General features: G+C 46.8%; 2 protein-coding genes across 2 annotated transcripts; one reads left to right on the forward strand and one right to left on the reverse strand.

The window, feature by feature from the left end:
- Positions 1-3,056: 3,056 nt before the first annotated feature.
- On the forward strand, positions 3,057-11,460 carry LOC8035437. Its single transcript, XM_040217031.3, has 5 exons — positions 3,057-3,611; positions 7,048-7,177; positions 7,271-7,302; positions 10,136-10,238; positions 10,441-11,460. Exons 1-5 carry the CDS (start codon positions 3,100-3,102, stop codon positions 11,458-11,460), a joined length of 1,797 nt encoding a protein of 598 aa, XP_040072965.2. The 5' UTR covers positions 3,057-3,099.
- An 825-nt stretch (positions 11,461-12,285) lies between these two features.
- On the reverse strand, positions 12,286-13,581 carry LOC120845214. Its single transcript, XM_040217033.1, has 3 exons — positions 12,948-13,581; positions 12,635-12,824; positions 12,286-12,420 (listed from the first exon to the last, which is right to left on the reverse strand). Exons 1-3 carry the CDS (start codon positions 13,520-13,522, stop codon positions 12,286-12,288), a joined length of 900 nt encoding a protein of 299 aa, XP_040072967.1. The 5' UTR covers positions 13,523-13,581.
- Between the last annotated feature and the right edge of the window lie 2,627 nt (positions 13,582-16,208).

Here is a 16,208-nt window from a genome sequence, read left to right on the forward strand (position 1 = left end):
AGGAAAGAGAGAATCACGATAAATTTAGCCCTCCCACCCCACTCCCACCACCGTTGCCCCCCCCCCCCTCCCCCTCCCCTTCCCCTTCCCCTCTCCCGAATGACTGGTTGCGGTAGCGTCGGCTGCGGCTCATCGTAACGTGAAATGAAGTATAACATCTGAACGCAGATGGGTAGACCCAATCCGTGAACGTGGAAACGTTCGCGGTTTAACAATAAATAATTAACGGATAAATAATAAAAAGCACTCACCACTAACGCCGACTACGAGGATCCAGACGACCAGTGCCAGCACGTACATGTCCTAACTGGCTGCCGCGCTGGTGAGGAGAGGATAGCTGGAGACAGTTGGTCTCTCACGGGCGCCTCGGTATCAGATGAAAATGCAACCCAGTGGAAACGGCTAGAAATGTATATAGGCTGAAGGGAAGTAGAGTCATCTCGCTCCCGTCCAGTATGTGAGCTGCCCGTGGGTTGCGAAGACCTTGACTTCCTTCCTTGTAGCGGTCCTTGCTGTTATCTTCGAGGAGTAGACACACAATTGCTGCGGCTGCTTCCTGGTTTTCGTTCTTTTATTAGATTTCCCGTCGTGGATGCTGTTCATCGATAAGGAATGCGCTAATGAGTCTGAGTCGGCTTGAACTTTCGATTGGATTCAACCCTGGTTTGGCGAGTCATCGCTCTAAACGAATGCACTGCACACGTCTAGTTTCCCGCAGTCCACGCGGTGGGCTAATCGGTGCGATCCAGGTTCAACGGACAGCCGCAGTCTTTGAACAACAACACCCCTTTCTAGAATAAACCTCAAAAGCAATGAAAAAGTTGAGTTTATTTACTGGACGGCCAAGCACCAACATGTTTTGGGAACTTGTCGAGTATGTGCTGATGCTGCAGTGCAAGCCTATCTACAGATGTGACCAGAAAAAAAGAGAAACCGGACAAACATGTTTTTATATTTTTATTCTAACTAAGAAGTTAAAAAAAAACAATGGACAACAATAATATGGTATTTTAATAACCACATTCTCACCAGGTTTTCAAATGACCGTCCTCAGCGTTGAAGCAGAGCCCCAGGCGATGGGCCGCAGCTCCTCCGCCCTGATTCGGTCTCACTCCCGGCGCGGCGATTGCTTCAGCGACTCAAAACTTGTGTGGCTCTTAGCACAAGCCCTGGCCTCCAAAACTGCCCACACACTGTAATCCATCGAGTTGAGATCCAGTAAATACGGCGGCGATTCCTGCGAAGCGCTGAAACCCGGAAAATCGAGCCTACACCACGCCTGAGTTGCTTTCGCCCTGTGAGTCGGCGCCTTGTTAGAAGGTCCATTCGGCGTCGCACAAATGCTGTCGGGCCCACGGAAGTACCACGGTCTTAGAGATGTTGATAGAAGTCCTCCTTGTTGATTTTGACACCCTGGTACATGCCCCGCTTGTACCTGCGGACCGGCGTTCAAGTTGGCGGCATCCTTGAAGCCGGACTCGCTTACTTTCGTCCCTGAGTAGTTTAACTTTTTGAGGATTGTATGACTCAAGTTTCAACTCCTTTTTAGCCATTTGTCGCACCGATTCACGTTTGATTCCGGACTCACGAACATATTTTTCATATGGAGACCCTCGGATTTCGCTTGACTCGCTTCCGGATGATCTGACGGTTGGCGGAGGTGTTGGCAGTGCACTTTGTTCCTCTTCGCGGGCTGATGCCTTGCTGACCGAGCTCCGGAAACGCTTGAAGGGTAACCCCGCATGGTGTAATACGCCAAACAAAACGCAGACAAAAACGAAGCAAGAACATGACAAAACGCAACATACTCCGGCCAACATTTTTTTTTTTTTTTTTTTAATTCGGGATTACAATTGTTTTTAGATAAAGCAGTGTCCCTTAATTACAAGATATACTTTCTTTCTTTTTTTTTATATTGTGTGTAATTTAATCAATATCACGGCTCAAAGATTGATTTCGGCCGTTCTGCAAAACCGAAACTATCTGCTAGAGGGATGGCAACACTAATCATCAGCCGTATTGCCACGACGTGACGTCACTACACTCTAAAACCGGTCTCATAAAAAACACTGTCCCTCTGATTTTAGAGGGGACAACGATACTTTCAGGGGGAAAGTTCTTTTTAAGAGGGAAATGGAAAAATAAATCAGCAACATCCAGAGGGACACCAACATATTAAGAGAGACCAAGGGATCCGTTTCCTTTGTCCCTCTGAGTAGGGAAGACCGACAGAAAAATGCATGCTTCATATATATTAAGAGGGGACTGGTCCCTCTTAACTGGACCAATGTAGTTCGGTCAAGAGGAAAGGCGCCGGCGCACTAATCCACGACTAAGAGTTCAGACGGTGCTAAGGTTTGGCGCCAATTGACGGAGCTGGAAACGGTCGTGGCCGGAGAGTCGCAAGCGTCATAATGGTTGTTTGACTTCCTTCGGGTGAGTAATCCTGTTACATTGACGCTTTCTTTTGAGTACATTGTGGGTGGGAATAACGAGCCATCAATATTTTCACTCTGGCTGTGAAATGCACGAGCTTTGCCCGTAGAGTGAGAGTTTTCAGCTTGATTGCAGCAGTCCGCGGTTGCTTCCTGCATGGATCTGCTCGTTCAGCTAGGACAAAGCGTCGCCCGTCGTTGACTCTGCCGTGAGCCGCATGGCTGTCTTTCGCACAAAACACTTATAACGGTATATCGTTCGGGCTAGGGTGTCCCAATGTGTATGCTTCTGTCTTAGGCTGGCGATATCAGACCATTTTGTGTCCCACGCTTTTGTCTACTTTTTAATTTCGAACGCGCGTTCGATCTTCTCCCAGCTCGAGCTGCAAGTTTTGGGACTGCTACCCCGCCATTTTATAACCGGCAATTTCTTTGCTCTTTATTCGTGAGTGTGCACTGTCGGCATCGGTATACTACAAAAGGATGGTATCAACCTCCCGAAGGCGAAGGGGAGATAAAGTTACCCGCTCGGTTCATGTAGTCAGTGTTCGTAACCGTATAGACGCTGTTGGTGTTTGCAAACAAGCGGCGCTTGACGCTGATTGGATACCCCCCCGCGACTTCCGGTCGAAGAATTTCCGGTTTTTTCCTGCGTGGTTTCCCAATGGTGCGTACGAGCTGGGTTGCTGATGTTTCGACCGGCGTGATAATTTTAGTGTGCAGAGTGTTTACCCTTTCGCCTACGGAAATGTCAAGTGACTATTTTAAAGGGCTCGACATCGAGGCACAGAATCGGTATCGAGAGAAGTTGTCGTTCAGAGGCCAAGAGCTGCCCGACCCGCTGGACGGTGGTCTGGTACGGTTTAGCTTTTCTTCGGACTCCAGGAATTTCCCCCCAGTCACGGCAGCAGATATCCTCATGTATCTCGTGGAAGGAGTGTGCTTTTATACCAAGGAACAGTTCAAAAGCCACAAGATGGGCGAAGCATACAACGCCTTTGTGAGTGGAAAAGTGAAACGGCTTGTGTCGTTCAAGGCAGGCAAGCGTGGGGAAGGCATCGTCGTCATTGCGGCAACTGTCGAGGCCAGTCAAACGCTAACGAAAGCATACCAACCGTGGTGCGTTGTCCAGGACGATGGAACTGTTACTAGTGCCCATTGCACGTGCATGGCCGGGTGAGTACTTCATTCACAAGAGTCTATTTGAGTGATTGGAAATTTTGGCAGATCGTTTTCGGAGGCCCGCCACCGCTCCGGGCGTGCGCTTCAAACGTGATTCGAAGTGGGAGCGCTATCTCCCGCTAGCAATATCGTTCCCTGTAGACACGATCTACTAAAACTCACGATTTCCTACTCCATTGTTCGATCTCACGCGACTCTTAAGATATCTACAAGAGTCTGGGTTTCCGATTTCCCTTTAGAATTGCGTGAAAAAAAAGAAAGACGGGGGCACTGTTTACCCACAAAAACACTGCTTGACTACACACTAAACATTATAACACCCATAATCGTGTAAAAAGGGTGTAAGTTAGGAAAAACACCCTTCTTACACTTCATTTACACGATATTTGAATATCGGTGGGTGTAAAAAGGGTGTGCTGATGTTTTTCATCCCTTCCACACCCTTTTTACGACCTCGCTTATTGCGATGGCGTCTGAAATCGTGTAAAAAGGGTGTATGGGCGAATTATACGCCCTGTGTTAACACAGTGTGAAAGGGGCGTTATGGTGATGCCAGTCTAATACACCCATGATTTCATATCCGTTAACGCTTATTGCTTTGCTGAAACTGTTGCTGATGTACGGCGGTATAAACATCAGTATAATTAATCGCTACACGAAGTCGCGTATGGTTAGGAAGTGATGGAGTATAGTTTTTGCGACTCCGATCGAACTCACCGTCCGACACGAGCCGAAAATGACGTGTCGCGTGTGCGTCAGTTTCATCAGTTCAACTTCGATTTAAAAACAAGACATCTCCTCTCGCAAAAGATGAACGAAGACGTGTCAATATACAACCCAAACAGCACGCAGCATTGCGCCGATATAGGATCAAATATGAAAAATTGCGCCGTTACCATTTTGGTCCAGCCAATATCTGTGAAAAAAAGGATGGGTCGCGGCGACGCCATCCTGACATACCGTAGGCGATGCCGTGCCGTTTTTGGTTGAGCGTCAAGATTCCCGCATGAATGGCCTATGCCGGCGAGGTATGTCTATTTCTTAACCGCCTAAAATCCGACGTTAAAAAAGAAAAGAAAAACAAGACGAAGCGAAACGGAATCTGCTTACTTTTAACCAGAGAAAGACCTCCTGCGCTGAACCACTGAACAAACTATGGGCCGTGGCGCCCTCATTTCGTGTATTACAAACTCACCTGACTGGCCCTCGCACTACTTATAGCACCTTCACTGAGATTTTATTTTTGTGTGTAGTTCTGACGAAACAATTCCGCAAGACAATCGAAAGTGCCGAATTTATGACACCCCGGCTAGAGTACGCGATCCTTAGTTGACACCAAAATATCTAGCCTCCCGACGCTATTTTTTTCGTTTTTTTTTTTCTTTTTTCGTACGGGTGAAATTGCATCTCTTTCATGCGTTCGAATTTGTTTTCTGTTATTTATTCCGTGATTTCGCGGTCGGCATCAGAGCACGCACGCCACTGCGTGAAGCAAGTCCTGACGTGTCCCATTTTGCGACCCTCCTTGGGCAGCCCAGGTGGCTTATACAAAGCCGCAGAGGGAGATTAGCTGCTTTGTCCACCCCTCTTTGACTTCGTCTTCTGATAAGCCTCCACACCTTCTTTTGTGTCTTCGTGTGGGTGTGAGCGAGTGCGAAGGCCGCTTCTAGCAAATCAGAGGGGTGGTGTGTAACACGTGACCGTTCTCCGTAGGACAGGGACGCTTGGACTATAATATGTCACGTGACTCGCTCCGACGCGCTGATGGGCTCACTGGGGCCGAAGTCTTTGCCGTATTCCAAATTACGGTGAGTGTAGGGGCCACGTACGTCCGGTTTCTAAAAAGCTTCCGTCAGGCGTCAGTGTTCTCCTGTTTTTCGTGCGTTGCAGTCGCAGCTGTGGTTTTTCGTCTTGAACGGCCGGAATACGTTCATACTAATTTTTTGGTAATATTTGTGAATTTCGTCGGAGTCCGTGGAATTATTGTGCTGTGTTTGTTGGACGCGTTTCGACAAAGAACTGCTCGTCGGCGCTCGTGAGACTTCCGCTGATTGTGATCGACCGCCTTCATCCTCGACATTGTGTTTGCGTAGTTTGGTGCTGCCCTAGTCGGATTGTGCATCTATCACGACAGAGAGCTGCTCATCGGCGACGGCGAGAGTTCCGTTGAATGTGAGCAACCGCCTTCATCCTGGACGTTGTGTTTGCGAATTTTTCTGTGGTGCCCGAACCGGATTATGCAACTATCACGAATTACATGAGATCGGTGTTTTATTTGTAAGTACTCTGCAAGCATGCTTCTGGTAGTAGTCCTGCTTCCGTCTCAATAGACCATCTTACTGTTTACAAGCATGAACTGCTGCTTACGCCTCAATCAACTCCGGTCGTTCCGTCTCTGCCAGCCTGTCGAGTTTTGCCTACGTCAGCAGAGCTAGAAAGCTTTAAAGTAGGTTTAGGCGAAGGAAAGCCTTATTTAAAGTTTGAGTGCATTTATTTTCAGCCTCTAAGAATTTTGTAGCTTTGTCACAAAAACTTAACACTAGGTCACAAATGCCAGCATTTGAGGTTTGACATTGGTTTCTCGCGAATTCGCGAAAGAAGAAGATGAGGTCCATGCACGTTTTTTCTGGATTCAAAAAATAAAGTGTTCCACATGTTCCAATTTGTTAGCAATCATTTCTCCGTAAATACTTTTTGATGAAGTGCTGTGTTAACATTTAGTATAACTTCTTGTAGCTGAATGAAGTGAGAGTTACTGCGCAGGCGAGCTGGTGAAGGATCATGGTGAAAAAAACCCAAGACTAGGACAAAAAATCGGGACAACACAACACGTCTCAAGACATTTTGAGACAGTATTGTGTTTTCCCAATTTTTTTGTCACTAGTGTCGGGGTTTACCCACCATGCTCTTCTAGCTGCAGTACACGTTTTTGGTAGGGTGTACTGCTGCCATCACACCCTAATAAATAGGTGTAGAGCAGAATCACTCCTTTCTGTGTAGGGTGTAAGGGATTACACCGGTTTTTGAGGGAGTGAGCAATAACACCATTTTTCTAGGGCGTTTTTGTACACCAATAAGGGGGTGAGTTGTGACCCATGCCATTTACACCAATAAGGGCGTGAAAATGTTTAGTGTGTAAGGTATTTTATTTTGATGTATTATTGGCGAACAGGCTGCACGTATCTACATAGTGGTAATCGTTTTGAGTCGCTATGCATAATCAAAGTATAAGTGCATGTAATTACAAATTGCCGCCATGTCATGAAACTTGGTGCTGTGCAGTTCTTCGAAGTTGCACGAAATTTTCTTTAATCTAATGGGTGCTTTTATGGTGTTATGCTTGTCACATTCGTCAACACATGGAGCTTCATGCTTTCCTTGCATTTTCTGGGTACTTAATACATCATATTTATGCTATTGTGGATTTCAGCCTGGGGGAATGCTGTACTCACGTTGCTGCTCTACTCTTCAGCGTTGAAGCAACTGTGAAGTATGGGCTAAACAACCCATCACCGACTGATGCGGCATGCAGGTGGATTGAGGTTTCAAGAAAAAGTGTAGTAAGCCTTTCATGATTTCAAGTCTTCACTTTTGCTCGGTCACGTCAGTCTTTTTTTCAGAACTGCAAGAACTAACTGCAAAATTGCATGCAGGCAGCACCACTTAGCGACATCATATTCTTCAAGCCTACACACTAAACATTTTCACGCCCTTATTGGTGTAAATGGCATGGGTCACAACTCACCCCCTTATTGGTGTACAAAAACGCCCTAGAAAAATGGTGTTATTGCTCACTCCCTCAAAAACCGGTGTAATCCCTTACACCCTACACAGAAAGGAGTGATTCTGCTCTACACCTATTTATTAGGGTGTGATGGCAGCAGTACACCCTACCAAAAACGTGTACTGCAGCTAGAAGAGCATGGTGGGTAAACCCCGACACTAGTGACAAAAAAATTGGGAAAACACAATACTGTCTCAAAATGTCTTGAGACGTGTTGTGTTGTCCCGATTTTTTGTCCTAGTCTTGGGTTTTTTTCACCATGATCCTTCACCAGCTCGCCTGCGCAGTAACTCTCACTTCATTCAGCTACAAGAAGTTATACTAAATGTTAACACAGCACTTCATCAAAAAGTATTTACGGAGAAATGATTGCTAACAAATTGGAACATGTGGAACACTTTATTTTTTGAATCCAGAAAAAACGTGCATGGACCTCATCTTCTTCTTTCGCGAATTCGCGAGAAACCAATGTCAAACCTCAAATGCTGGCATTTGTGACCTAGTGTTAAGTTTTTGTGACAAAGCTACAAAATTCTTAGAGGCTGAAAATAAATGCACTCAAACTTTAAATAAGGCTTTCCTTCGCCTAAACCTACTTTAAAGCTTTCTAGCTCTGCTGACGTAGGCAAAACTCGACAGGCTGGCAGAGACGGAACGACCGGAGTTGATTGAGGCGTAAGCAGCAGTTCATGCTTGTAAACAGTAAGATGGTCTATTGAGACGGAAGCAGGACTACTACCAGAAGCATGCTTGCAGAGTACTTACAAATAAAACACCGATCTCATGTAATTCGTGATAGTTGCATAATCCGGTTCGGGCACCACAGAAAAATTCGCAAACACAACGTCCAGGATGAAGGCGGTTGCTCACATTCAACGGAACTCTCGCCGTCGCCGATGAGCAGCTCTCTGTCGTGATAGATGCACAATCCGACTAGGGCAGCACCAAACTACGCAAACACAATGTCGAGGATGAAGGCGGTCGATCACAATCAGCGGAAGTCTCACGAGCGCCGACGAGCAGTTCTTTGTCGAAACGCGTCCAACAAACACAGCACAATAATTCCACGGACTCCGACGAAATTCACAAATATTACCAAAAAATTAGTATGAACGTATTCCGGCCGTTCAAGACGAAAAACCACAGCTGCGACTGCAACGCACGAAAAACAGGAGAACACTGACGCCTGACGGAAGCTTTTTAGAAACCGGACGTACGTGGCCCCTACACTCACCGTAATTTGGAATACGGCAAAGACTTCGGCCCCAGTGAGCCCATCAGCGCGTCGGAGCGAGTCACGTGACATATTATAGTCCAAGCGTCCCTGTCCTACGGAGAACGGTCACGTGTTACACACCACCCCTCTGATTTGCTAGAAGCGGCCTTCGCACTCGCTCACACCCACACGAAGACACAAAAGAAGGTGTGGAGGCTTATCAGAAGACGAAGTCAAAGAGGGGTGGACAAAGCAGCTAATCTCCCTCTGCGGCTTTGTATAAGCCACCTGGGCTGCCCAAGGAGGGTCGCAAAATGGGACACGTCAGGACTTGCTTCACGCAGTGGCGTGCGTGCTCTGATGCCGACCGCGAAATCACGGAATAAATAACAGAAAACAAATTCGAACGCATGAAAGAGATGCAATTTCACCCGTACGAAAAAAGAAAAAAAAAAACGAAAAAAATAGCGTCGGGAGGCTAGATATTTTGGTGTCAACTAAGGATCGCGTACTCTAGCCGGGGTGTCATAAATTCGGCACTTTCGATTGTCTTGCGGAATTGTTTCGTCAGAACTACACACAAAAATAAAATCTCAGTGAAGGTGCTATAAGTAGTGCGAGGGCCAGTCAGGTGAGTTTGTAATACACGAAATGAGGGCGCCACGGCCCATAGTTTGTTCAGTGGTTCAGCGCAGGAGGTCTTTCTCTGGTTAAAAGTAAGCAGATTCCGTTTCGCTTCGTCTTGTTTTTCTTTTCTTTTTTAACGTCGGATTTTAGGCGGTTAAGAAATAGACATACCTCGCCGGCATAGGCCATTCATGCGGGAATCTTGACGCTCAACCAAAAACGGCATCGCCTACGGTATGTCAGGATGGCGTCGCCGCGACCCATCCTTTTTTTCACAGATATTGGCTGGACCAAAATGGTAACGGCGCAATTTTTCATATTTGATCCTATATCGGCGCAATGCTGCGTGCTGTTTGGGTTGTATATTGACACGTCTTCGTTCATCTTTTGCGAGAGGAGATGTCTTGTTTTTAAATCGAAGTTGAACTGATGAAACTGACGCACACGCGACACGTCATTTTCGGCTCGTGTCGGACGGTGAGTTCGATCGGAGTCGCAAAAACTATACTCCATCACTTCCTAACCATACGCGACTTCGTGTAGCGATTAATTATACTGATGTTTATACCGCCGTACATCAGCAACAGTTTCAGCAAAGCAATAAGCGTTAACGGATATGAAATCATGGGTGTATTAGACTGGCATCACCATAACGCCCCTTTCACACTGTGTTAACACAGGGCGTATAATTCGCCCATACACCCTTTTTACACGATTTCAGACGCCATCGCAATAAGCGAGGTCGTAAAAAGGGTGTGGAAGGGATGAAAAACATCAGCACACCCTTTTTACACCCACCGATATTCAAATATCGTGTAAATGAAGTGTAAGAAGGGTGTTTTTCCTAACTTACACCCTTTTTACACGATTATGGGTGTTATAATGTTTAGTGTGTAAGGTAGGACAGGCTGTGATTCAAGTTGCTCCGAGACCACGGGGACCTGTACCGATATGGACAGACGAACAAGTTCGCGGCTTCATGCACCGAATAAAGGTGAGACAATCGAAATAAATTATTTTCAGTTCATAAGTCCAGTGTCTTGTGCCTAGCCATCCGAAATATCCTGACTGGGTAACTGTGCATGACTACACTAAAAATTCGGGTTCAACTCCCAGGTCGAGGGTTGGCCAGTGATGTTTGCATTACACATTGTCACCAACCAATGTACACTTTAATCCGGTTTTTGTTCTTATAGGCATTAGCCCCAAAAACGCTTCTGCTGTGCTCGATCACGGACAGCGAGGAAACTGACTCCGCTCCTGAAGCAGCTGACCAAGAACCAGAGAGACCGGCCAAGCGCAAGGAGACGCCCTCACAGTTGCCGCTTGGTGGTATTTACCAAAACATGGACCTAAAAGCAGCCCAGGAAGTTCGGCTAACAGCTGCACATTGTACTGAGATTGAGAAAGCCACTCGCGGGCAATCAAGATCCCTCAGATGGAAGCAAGAACGGAAGGGCAGAATAACAGCGTCTGTCTTGGGTCGTGTGGCTACATGCCAGAGCGGTGCCGATGGCCTTGTTGCGGAGGTTATGGGGTATATAAAGGCACCTCGTGTTTCAAACCTCCGTTGGGGCTCCGAAAAGGAACCAGAAGCTAAACGAGCATTTATTGCAAAGGAGTCCCTGAAACATAAAGACCTGCAACTAAATGAGTGTGGTTTGTTTGTTGTAGGAAGCCTGCCCTTTCTAGCTGCATCTCCCGATGCCATTGTCTCTTGCGCATGCTGCGAAAAGGCAGTCCTGGAGGTCAAGTGTGCTGCATCAATGAAAGGTGCTTCCCTCACTAAAATGTCTAAGCGTTTACCTTATCTCGATGAGAACCTGCAGCTGAGGCACGATCATGCTTATTATGCCCAAGTACAAGCACAAATGGCGGCCACGAAGCTCCGTCGAGCATACTTTGCTGTTTTTACGGGACCTCTCATAAATATTGAGGTTATAACCTTTGATGAGAATTTCTGGGCAGCTGCAAAACTTAAAGCAGAGTGCTTTTTTATTAACCACATCTTTCCAGAACTGCAGTCCATGCGAATCTTCAAGCAAATGGAATGTGCGAGGACAACATGCCATTGCCATGGCGCTAGGTCGGGCCGTGTTGTTGAATGTTCACTTTGTTGCGACATTTTCCATCTGAAGTGTGTAAACCTTAAACGCACACCAAAATCATGGGTGTGCACTGCATGCCAAACTGTCAGCCGTACTGGCGACAACTGAATGTCAGCACAACTTGTTCGGACTTTTTTTTTTCTTGGTGTTGCTGCAATTAATTAGGCTGCATAGCCTTGAATGTTAACTTTGTTGTGACAATTTCCATCTGAAGTGTGTAAACCTTAAACGCACACCAAGATCATGGGTGTGCACTGCATGCCAAACTGTCGGCCATACTGCAGCGACAACTAAATGTCAACACAACTTGTTCGGACTTTTTTCTTTTTTGTGCTGTATGCAATTAAAAATTTTAAGAATATCTTTTTGCTGTCTGGCTTTGATGTTACTAGTCAAGTATGTTTATAAGTTATTTTTACAGCTCAAAAGTGCCCCGAATGTACTATACACATACAAAAAGTTCTGAACAATTCGACGAACAAGCATGTACAATACATACGTACATACCAGTGAATATTTTATAATATTATGATCATAAGGGACTTAAATTATAAAAAAAAGCCAAAGCCTGTCAAGGGGGCAGCTTGAGTTCAGGTTTTATCTGTCGCAAAAAAACTTTGTTTGGTCTAGTTTATGTAATTTAAAAGGTTAAAGTGCAAACTAAAGCATGTACAAAATAAGACACACGTACGACATGGACAGGCGCAGGCCTGCCCTTGTCGTACGTGTGTCTTATCTCGTCTGTGTTTCACTTTGCACTTTAATTTGTCACATGTAATTAGTAGTCAAGAAAATTATGCACCCAGCAACCAAAAGTAAGCTTAATAAAAATGCTTGTATTTACCGATCAACGCAGTCTAGCACTCAAGAAATTATTATAAGGCACACTGACTTCACCTTCACCATGTGTTGCTTCCTTTGCAATGAAAACATTTAGTGATGCACAGCCAAGCCCTTGTGACTGTTGATAGGAGTTGGCAGGTTGACATGCTCAGCACACGCAGCCGCTAATTTGTCCATGGCTGCATAGCCTTCAACGCCGGCTGTTCTCGCAAGCTTTCCTGGCGGCTGTTGATGATAGGAGTTTGCAGGTTGACAAGTTCACCACACACAACTGCTGACTTGTCCATGGTTGCATAGCCTTCATTGCCAGCTGTTCTCACGAGCTTTCCTAGCGGCTGTTGATGAGAGGAGTTTGCAGTTTGACAAGCCCGCCGCACACCGCTGCTATCTTGTCAATGGTCACGTAGCCCTCATCGCCGGCTCTTTTCATGAAACTTACCGGCAGCTCAGTCTGGAATAATCTAAAAACTTTCAGCTTTCGTATTGCTCTCTCAACATGGATGCGGACGCTGGAGAGTTTCCTTGACGCAGTGACTTCAGCTCCAGGTAGTTGGGTGCGCTTCTTTGTTAGTGGGGGCATCAAAAGGGTTGCGCCTCGAGCTGCAAACATGTCTTCACAGCGGAACCCTCTGTCAACAAGATAGACATCTCCCTCTTCAACCATGTCAAGTAGTCCACTGTGTAAGGTTAGCTCCTTGTCGGAAACCCTGCCCCCCCCCCCCCCCCCCCCCCCCCAGGCTTTCGAAACAAACGTGATTGCTCCTGACGGGGATACCACAACAAGCAGCTTGATGGTATTGTGGTGTTTGTAGCTGGAAAAAGTTTGGCTTCTGGCCTTCATTACAGCTGGTCTCTGGATAAATACTTCCGTGCAGTCAATTATTCCCCTGACATGGTCAAATAATGGGTTTCGAAATGCTCGAGGACGATGGGTTTGAATCGACCGTCGAGATGGCCAGATGATGAACTTCTTGAGATTCTCTGCCAAAACGTCGAGCCACGTGTGGAAAATTACACTTACAGTGCATGCTGAGATGCCAAATCGACATGCCAGGTCTTGTGTCAGAAGACCTAGTCGCAGTCGCATGAGCACTAGGATCAGTTGCTGCTCTGGATCTAGGCATGTCCTGTGTAGTGGATTCCAGATGGACAGCACAAACTGCAGCAAGGCATTAAACATGGCTGTAGACACTAGCCCCGTGTAAAATTTCACAGTCTTGTCAGACTGCATGACTGTGCTTTTGGTAACTTCCGGAAGGTTGGGTGGCTTCTTTTCCTCCTCAAGCTCAGCAATCTTCTTTTTAGCGACTGCCAAGTCCTGTTCCATACAAATGATGCGCTCTTTTAATGATTTGTTCTCCAAAATCTGGTTTGAGATGTCCTGTAGAGTAAGTGTTGTTTCTGTCATTGCGTCACAGGCCTTTTGAACATTGTCCTCGTGGCCAACACTCTCAATGGTGACTGTTGGAGGGCCAGGGTCCACTGCAGGGGGGCCACTTGGCGCATGCTTGTTCTTAGCACGCTGGTACCATGCGATCTTCTGCACGAGGTTCCCTCGAACACGATAAGGGATCAGTGTAGGGACATAGTCAGGATGACTTGCATCAGAAGATGGCCTGCCTGAAAGACATAAATGTACAGACATTACAAAATACACGCAAGCGTGCAGTGGAAACAGTAACAGTTGTATATTAACTCTGCAGAAGAGTTGTACAATAAACAAATTGTGGGGAGGGGAAACCGCTGAGAACATGTTGATAGAATTTCCTTCATTGAACAAGGGCAAAGGAGTAATTTATGACACAAATTCATGTTACTTAAAAAAAAAAGTTACGGTAGAAAGTGACACACCCTTGCGTTTTATGCCAATTTTTTACTGTTTTTTGTGTCATGGACACACGCACGTGAGGAAATTTTTACGTGTGTAATTTAAAATGCGGTGGCCTAGCTGCTTTCCTACGTATGCTTTAGTTTTCCCAAACAGGAGCAGTGCAATGTTGCACACGAAGCCACATAACACAACCTCAAACTAGGCTCCGATCGAGGTTCTTTTGGACAGCAGCTGCATCAGGGGGAAGTGCGTCGCCCAGCTTGTCAGCGCTTTCGGTCTAAGCGCTTATCCTCTAGCGAACGCACAGGCGAAATCCGAGATGCACTCGTCCCTAGCTTTAGCTACTATCGAAAACCACCTGGAAACGGAGTCGGATACACGAACGGATGATTTTTCAGCGCACCATAAGTGCCCGATGGCTCCTGACGCGGCCTCGACCATCTAAAGACAACGAATACGTCCCCATAATCTGGCATAGTCCGCGATAGTAACTTCTTGAGCCATCAAGCAGCAGTCTTAAGGGGTGTCCAAACAGGACACTACAAAACGCAAGACTCCGACAAATCGTGAAAATTGAAGCGGACGCGCCCGCTTCGCGCCCGCTTCAATTTTCACGATTTGTCGGAGTCGTGCGTTTTGTAGTGTCCTGTTTGGACACCCCTTTAGCCTTCGAAATTAGTCAGGGTCCATTAAACGCGGCTAAGCCGGCTGACTCACGATTGCACTCCCGAGCATCTCGGGCGATGTTACGGGACGCTTGTTTGCGTGCGAAATGTTTCGCAACGCTAACGTTCAAGACACCGAACCCGTGGCAGGGGATGATAAAATCTAAATTAAATACTTGCCTTGAACGAAGTGGGCAGAACAAATCTGTGAGCTCTTAATAGGCAGCCAATTGTCCCGTCGTACCGCAGCGATCCAGGCTTTCCTTCTCTCGGTTTCTGTGGAGAACCTAAATGTTCGCACTTGCGAAAGAAGGTTCGTTCCAGATCTCAGACTGCACCCTGGTACAACGCAGCAAGGCCCACGTCGTGCACGGTTCAAGGGAGATGACTTACACGCCGAAAACATCGTCCGCACTCCGAATACGCGCACGAAACTGAAGAAACCGGAAGTTTCTTGGGAGCACATCCGGTTGGCATACTCTAGCGCGCCCCGCGACTCCAGCGACCTATAGGGGGCGCCACTGTAGGACGCTGATCTCACTACCCCTCTGCTTCGACTACGGTAGTGGTTATGGCGTACGCCAAAATCAATACCGTAGTCATTTCGGCGTACGCCATAGTCAATACCGTAGTCTTTTTCGGATACCCCAAACACACTACCCTTACGCCAAATTCAATACCTTGAATAACGTCGGTTCAGCAGGGGTTGAGCCAGTTGAGCTCCGCATTTCGCTAAAACTGGCGGAAGTAACTTTCTGCAGCAAAATACCCTGATTGTTTGTTGTTGTTTGTATGAGCAGCGGAACGCGCGCGGCAGGCGTTGTTAATTTTGATTAGCGTTGATACGGCTGACGGCACAAGCAAGGAAGCTTGGAGTGATTCTGTGTGAATGTGATTCGACATCGCTTCTTTCTGTTTCTTCGATCGTGGTGCAAATGCAGGTGCCCGACTCCCGAACGATTCGAAGGCAAGAGTGGTAGCCCACCTGTCCGCTGGTCTCAATCGCATGCACTGTCGTCATTTTGGGCACATCGGAAGAAAATAAGACGCTCACTATTTTAAATAGCGTGCGATCGGCCTGTCTAGGTTCTGGCGACACCGTTTCAGGCTGTATATGAGAAAATTTAGCCACTACAGTACGACTGCTAGCCTGGGGTATGTGCCTCACAACAGATCGAAACGCGGTGGGGGTGGGGATCCCTGGCAGCGGGACCTTTCGCTGTACGAGCTGCGGTGCGCTAACACACTCGACCTCCGATACCCCCTTGGGTCACAGCGCTTGCTGAAAGAAGTTTGGATCGTTTTACGCAGATTTTGCAGTGCGTACGAGACGCACAACTGCTACGTACTACGTCCTAGATGCCCAAACTGAGGCTCGCTACTTGTGCGCGGCTCTCATAATCTGGAGAACAGTATGCTCGCCATGAAAATGTTGCAGTGAGAAGTACGGAAAAGTAATATTATAACAGTAGAGTATTTAAAACTGGCTTGCATTGTCACTGAACATATGAAAACAA

The sequence above is a fragment of the Ixodes scapularis genome, unplaced genomic scaffold, assembly GCF_016920785.2.
Source record: "Ixodes scapularis isolate PalLabHiFi unplaced genomic scaffold, ASM1692078v2 PGA_scaffold9__187_contigs__length_104089568, whole genome shotgun sequence".
Taxonomy (NCBI): domain Eukaryota; kingdom Metazoa; phylum Arthropoda; class Arachnida; order Ixodida; family Ixodidae; genus Ixodes; species Ixodes scapularis.